General features: G+C 46.0%; 1 protein-coding gene across 1 annotated transcript; it reads right to left on the bottom strand.

The window, feature by feature from the left end:
* Positions 1-1,137: 1,137 nt before the first annotated feature.
* On the bottom strand, positions 1,138-5,880 carry LOC111853555 (UAP56-interacting factor-like). Its single transcript, XM_023830560.2, has 9 exons — positions 5,521-5,880; positions 4,936-5,064; positions 4,297-4,457; positions 3,171-3,304; positions 2,913-2,985; positions 2,743-2,798; positions 2,404-2,478; positions 2,136-2,274; positions 1,138-1,859 (listed from the first exon to the last, which is right to left on the bottom strand). The coding sequence occupies exons 1-9, from the start codon at positions 5,735-5,737 to the stop codon at positions 1,764-1,766; spliced, it is 1,080 nt and encodes a 359-aa protein (XP_023686328.1). The 5' UTR covers positions 5,738-5,880; the 3' UTR covers positions 1,138-1,763.
* Between the last annotated feature and the right edge of the window lie 416 nt (positions 5,881-6,296).

Raw genomic sequence — 6,296 nt, 5'->3', positions numbered from 1 at the left:
GGGACAAAAGTTTACAGAACTGACATGTATTCGTATAGGGTGTATGTGCACAGATGTTTTTTTTTTTGCTTGTCCTTGACATAACATCTCGCATTATATTACAGAAGAACACCCTCATGAGACCAGCATGGGATCTTTGCATAGAACAGCACATAATGTGCTTGCAGAGAGAGAAACGGGAGGCCATGGAGATGGGGTCCAGCAAACCTGCTCTGTCCTGCTGAGGGCAGTATTTAAGGTCTCCGGAAGCCTTGGCCTTTCGTGTCGTGCTTTCACCGAACCTCGCACTACTGCGGCCTTACCAGCCCCGTCTTCACTTCGGAAGCGGAGCGTCGACTCCAGACTTCCGAAAAACCACCCGCCATAAACCAAAACGTCCGGTGACATGTGCACGGCCGTACCGCAAAACCGACTAACGCGAGTCAATGCAGCAGGAGACCAAGAATGCAGCGTTGAGAGGTGTGTGTTTGTTGTCGGGAAACCCTTGGTAACTCATTGTGCAACATCTCAGGAGTGCTGAGGCCTCTGGTGACAGTGTGTTGCAGAAAACATCAAGTTCCCACAGGTCCAACTGACAGCGCTCGTCTCGAAGACTTTCCTCATCCCGCAATACCGAATGGCACGTACACGCGGTTCACAGAACACCAGAAAGGAAACGCTGCATTGCACCCAATTCTAAACTCGTTCAGACAAGCTTACAGGAAAATACTATTACAGAGGCTAATTACATTTAGCTTGAAGACCGGCTAATTTCATATGCATGAATATTTCTATCCATTCATCTTTCATCCACTTATCAGGTATCAGGGTTTGGGGGTGGGAGCCTATCACAGGCAGCGTAGGACACAAGGAAGGGGAAACACCCCCGAGGGGGTCCTAGTCCGTTCCAGCACAATCGCACAATGGGAGGCACCCAAAGTACATGTCTTTGGACTGCAGGAGAAAACTCACGCAACACAGGGAGAACACGTGATCTCCATGCATTGAGCTACACTGAGAAAACATGCCATAGACTGATTAAAAAAAAAGCACCTTGCCTGAAACAAGAATTTGTAGAGTGACGCTAACGGATTGCCATAGGTAGTCTCAATGTCACATTTAAGCAGGATATAGGATGTCAAAAAATAAGCCAGCAAGTACAATGTGGCACATTTATTTGAAACATTCTTATAAAACAGACAAAATAGTTTTTTTGTTTTTAAAATGGTTTTGTAAAGGACGCCAAGTAACGGAAATCATTTTCTGGTGCATACTGCTAACACTGCTCCCTGGCACCAAATGAAGCTCAATGGAAACTGCGGTCAATGTAATGGCCCCCACATTCTAAAATAAAATACAATAACATAAAAAGTAACATTAGCCCTGACGAATGTAGAGGATGTTCCCAAAGAACTAAAAAACTGAAACGCAGTAACAATGCTCATATCATCAGGAAAATAAACATTTTAAAAATTGAAACAAAAATATATCATTTGCGAGGAACATGAACTCCGGATATCTGCTGATTTTAAAGGGATGTGCAGTCTGTTCTTGTTCCTTGCCTTGTCCTCTTACGATGGCCACCTGGAAAATGACTGGGTTGAATAAAATGCTGGTCGTCAACAACCTCTCCGACTCGTCCCTGTGGCCCAGGTCAGGTGTGTGTGGGTGATGTCGGCACGGGAGGGGGCCGCGTCTGCCCGCTCGCCCCCCCCCCCCCCCCCCCCCCCCCGAACGCTCCTCCGCTCTCCCTCTCGCGGACGTCCACGCCGGGGGAGGACGGGCTAACCCACGGTGACGAAGCGCCCGCCCTTGCTGTCCCGGACGGCTGTGCGCCGCTCCTTCAGGATGCGGAAGCGCTCGTTCAGGGTCATCGTGGTCTGGTGGCACCGGGACACGGCATGTAGGAAGCGGGAAAAACCGACAGTTCAAACAAAATAAAAAGAGCGTAGACTGAAACCATGTCCTTACGGCACTTAAAGAAAAAAACATTTGGAAAAAATTAACTAAACTAATACTGTGAAATGACAGATTTTTAAAAAAAAATAAAAATACTACTGAAATTGAATAAAATAAATTCTCTTCACCTCCCCCCCCCTGGAGGTCAGTGTATGGAGGTGACTGGCCTGGAAACACTTAAGATGTGGAAAAGTCACCTGCTTGCCCACGCTGTTAATGTCGAACTGGAGCGGCACCCCCTTGGGGGGCTTCCTCTCCACCTCCCCCTCCTCCTCTTCCTCCTTTAGAGGACCGGGGGCTGGAATGTGGGGGTGCAATGTCCATGATCGGGGGGGCCTGTGGATCAGAGTAGAACATTCTATATTAAACACCCTGCAGGCTGCTTAGTTAAGAGGCAGAGATAAAAAAAAAATCTATTTGGACTTCGATTAACACAGCTAGGCTAATCGCCTGTGTGAAACGCACTCCGGCTGCGTTCTGGCTGTTGGGTTGTCGATGGACACCGTCAAAATTCCAGTGTTGGTTGTCGAGGTGCGCCACCTAGTGGATAGAGGGAGAAAAATCTCAAACTGCAAGCCCCCCCTCAAAAAAAACTTCACGCTCGATTCTTTAAGAGGGAAGGAAATAATTTTCTACCCCCCCCCCCCCAACATAAATAGTAAAGTCAAGACATTTTCAAACATAAATGATAAAATACCCATTTATAAAGCATATAATTAAACAATGAATGGAAATTATTTTCTCTCTAATACTGGGGGCACTCAATGATTTTTACAAATTAAATGGGGGGGGGGGGGTACTTACGGGCGCGTCCTTTGTGTGGCTGGGGGTGCAGGGGGGCTTTGCACTTGGGTGCAGACCTAAGAATTGAGAAATGGGGGGGGGGGCAAGGAAGGGAGAGAGTGTTTATATCCAAGACAGACATGGGGCAGCGGATAGGAGAGGCTGCAGCCGGCATGGTGTGGGGTCGATACCTTGAGGCCCCTCCGGTAGAGGAAGGTGGCTTGCCGGGCGTCCCTCTGGGTCTGGTGGATTGGAGCTGGGGTCCTAAACAAAAAGCGAAGGGTGGGGGTAGCTATCAAGACCCATTGTGATGCGTTTCACCCATGTGAGCCACTTGTGTGAGGAACACGTGCGGCGAGATCCAGAAACTGTCACAGGCACCTGTGCCCCGTTAAATGATTTCCCTGTTCTAACTTAACATTAGAAGCAGACTGCACATGCTCACTCACCACCTGCGCAGCTGGATGGGTCTGCGCAGACCTGCGGCAGCTGCCCTCTGTGCATCCGTCTGCCGGGGCGCCCGTCTATGGATGTCTGTCTGCCTGTTTGGCGTTGGACGATGCTTAACGAGGGTCCGGGGTCTCTGAGATTTATTTATACATTTTTTTTTTGGGGGGGGGGGGGGGGGCGGCATAGGAGAGAGAAGAGAGACGTGAGGTAAGACAGAAGGTAAGACCAGGGCATGATAGGGTTAAATCATCACCATTGCAATGCAAATGCCACCCCCCACCCCCCCCCCCCAAGAAAAATATGTTGATGTTCTGATTCCAGGTCAAAGTAAGAGCACAGCACAGAGACTGGAAGGTCTTATCTACTGTTTACCGTCGACTCGGATCACACGGCCCCAATCCATATAAATCAGCAGACTGCACATGGGTGTCCACACGTGGAGAGTGCCATCGATGATGAGGTCACCTGACATGGGGTGATTCGGGGACGCCCGTGACTCCAGGGCCCTACAGTTGGTGTCATCAGGCTACCTGCTACATAACTGACCCACTTCTCTGCCCTAGTGGCAACATAACCTGAATTAGCCCCATAAACTAGCCAGCAGTACAAATGGATTTTTACGCGACTGCTACAGATTAAACAAAATAGGAACAACTTTCAGTTCAAAACAACCACACACATAATAATATACAATAACAAATGCAGCCCTTATTATTTGTTTGTTTGACTTTTAGTTTTTCTTATTATTATTTTGTCTTTTAAATGTGATTTTAATGTCTTATTTAAATATGTCATTCTGCCTTTGTAAAGCACTTTGAATTGCCTTGTGTCTAAATCATCCTATTAAAATAAACTTGCCTTGCTAGAGGAAAATATTTGAACAAATTAAGTTAAGCTACATTTGTGTGTAACTTTAATGTGGCTTGGGTTAGTCATTTCAAAGAATAATAATATACTGTCAATGTGTTTACATTTTTTTTACAGGTGTATCTGGATGAATGACTGGTTGGACTCTCTCATCTTGCACCCCTTGGCAGAAAAGCCTGGAGTCGCCTATGAGCCAGCAGAGGGACTCTAATGAAACTGAACGTCATACAGACAACGTGACTCTACTGTTTGCCATACCTGAGTCAGTGCCGGTCGGTTAAACGGACTGATCCCTTTGCGGAGTGCGGCACTTCGCCGAGCCGCTAATCCTGTGATGACCCCTTGTCCCCGGCGCCGTCCAACAACAGCGGCGATTTTTCGCCCTCGTGATCCTAGCCGTGCTGAACCTGAACCTGCTCCTGCAGAACAAGACGGCGTTAAGAGCCTGGGAATCAATGATCTGTGCGTATATCTTTCCTTTCAGTGATAAACAAGGACAAGAATACAACCATTTCTTAAACAGCTAAGAAATATATGCCTTAAAAATGCACGGCCCAGCAAGGTCAATTTATTCAGGCTTTCAGAACAACCTTTGCTTTTACCCTTTGACAAATATGGGTATCACTTATAACAGAACCAGACAATTACAGCCCATTGGTCAACATGACTATTGCGCTGAAAGTATTTGATTGATAAATAATACTTAACATGGATGATATATCAACCGGAATTGTCCTTCCTGCTAAAAAAAAAAAAGATTTAATCTTGTGTTGTGCATGTAGTTTCGCCTTTAAAGGTCTTAAATCTGACTGCTGTGATTTGCCCAGTTTACAAAAAGGCATGGATGGGCCATTGTGTGTGGACCGGACAGAAACGTCCCAGAAAAGGTTTCAGTACCTCTCTGTGCAGCTCCTCCAGGCCAGGATCCGACTCTCCTTCCCTGCTGAAAATGGCCATTTGCCCAGAGCTTGTGGTTTCCTTCTCTAATGGTCTTCTGCTCTTTCCTGTTCAGCTTAATTATATCATCTGCAGATGACAGCAGAGCGAGTTTGACTTACTAGATATGAACTGAACAGCAAGCAGGCAATACGGACACTGTGATATTTCATATGTGCCATAAATCACATATTGCAATTCAGTAACACTGATATAGAACACAATTTGATTTATTAAATCCCCGCACAACAGGCTGCTTAAAAAGTAACATACGGTAAAGTGGGTTAAAAACGCGTTAATGACAAAATGCTCGATCCAATGAACGTGTCTTTTTTGAAGGTAAATTTCTTGCTAACGTACTCATTTACTGTGAAGGACGCGGCGTGGTAAGGTCTTCTTAACCCTTGTAATAAATCACCTGCACCACTGAAACAAATAATCGCGCATGTTTTACTTCCTCTAACGAGCTGCTTATCCATTCATATCCATAATGCGCCGGGCACCGCTGCCCCTGCCCATTACCCACTACAGACTGCGTGGCCTTACCCAGAGACATGTCGATTTTGTCGACACCCTCCGAGCTCTCTCCTAGCCCCAATCCGGCTCTCAGCCCGGAGCTCCCACCGGAGTTGAACCCAACGCCACTCATGCTGTTTTGTGACAGTTCCTGATTATTTTTTTTCGATCTCAAAAGACTCAGACTAATATACGCTTCTGCTCCATTCACTATTAAACCTCCATCCATTAATATCAGAGAACGCATGCGCACTCTGCGCCAGCTCTTCTTCTGTCGGTTCTGGGTGCTTGGTATCCAAGTTGTTGCGTTGGCGCCCTCTTCTGTACGGTTGGCAATTACCTTTTTCAGACGCTACGACGTCTATCATGGGCTATGGATCAGGTTTCTCACCTCCTATACACTCATATATAGTTATACAATAAACTAGATACTGTCAGTTAATCCCGTCCTCCTCGGGTACTCTATGACCACCTTGCTCCCAGAAATAGTTGAAAGTAGTTCTTTCAAACTCGTATGATTTATTTCCATTTCTTTGCACTTGTTGACTTGATATTGCCTATCCTGTGAATATCTACTACAGTAAAATAAAACATGCTCAACAGTTTCCGGTGTCTGACGTTAATGTGTGTATGTCTCGTACGATTAATTGTCTGTATAACGTTCATCTTCTCTCTTTTGGGGGGTATGCGACTTACATTACAGACTGAACAGGTAGAGGAGAAGCATTGGTTAAATAATCTTTACCAATAACGGCTTCGTTTTCAAAACAAATATCTATTAGCGTATATGATTTTTATACTCAGTT

The sequence above is a fragment of the Paramormyrops kingsleyae genome, chromosome 21 (genome assembly GCF_048594095.1).
Source record: "Paramormyrops kingsleyae isolate MSU_618 chromosome 21, PKINGS_0.4, whole genome shotgun sequence".
NCBI lineage: Eukaryota > Metazoa > Chordata > Actinopteri > Osteoglossiformes > Mormyridae > Paramormyrops > Paramormyrops kingsleyae.
Note: the sequence above shows the minus strand (reverse complement) of the source record. Positions and strands in the feature narration are given on the sequence as shown.

Excerpts from the sequence above, each read along its gene's own strand:
- LOC111853555 (XM_023830560.2), bottom strand. The coding sequence starts at position 5,737 with ATGCGTTCTCTGATATTAATGGATGGAGGTTTAATAGTGAATGGAGCA. Across the intron at positions 5,065-5,520 it reads CAAAATCGACATGTCTCTGG|ATGATATAATTAAGCTGAAC; the intron begins GTAAGGCCACGC and ends TGTCATCTGCAG. Across the intron at positions 2,275-2,403 it reads ACAGCCAGAACGCAGCCGGA|GCCCCCCCGATCATGGACAT; the intron begins GTGCGTTTCACA and ends TCTGATCCACAG.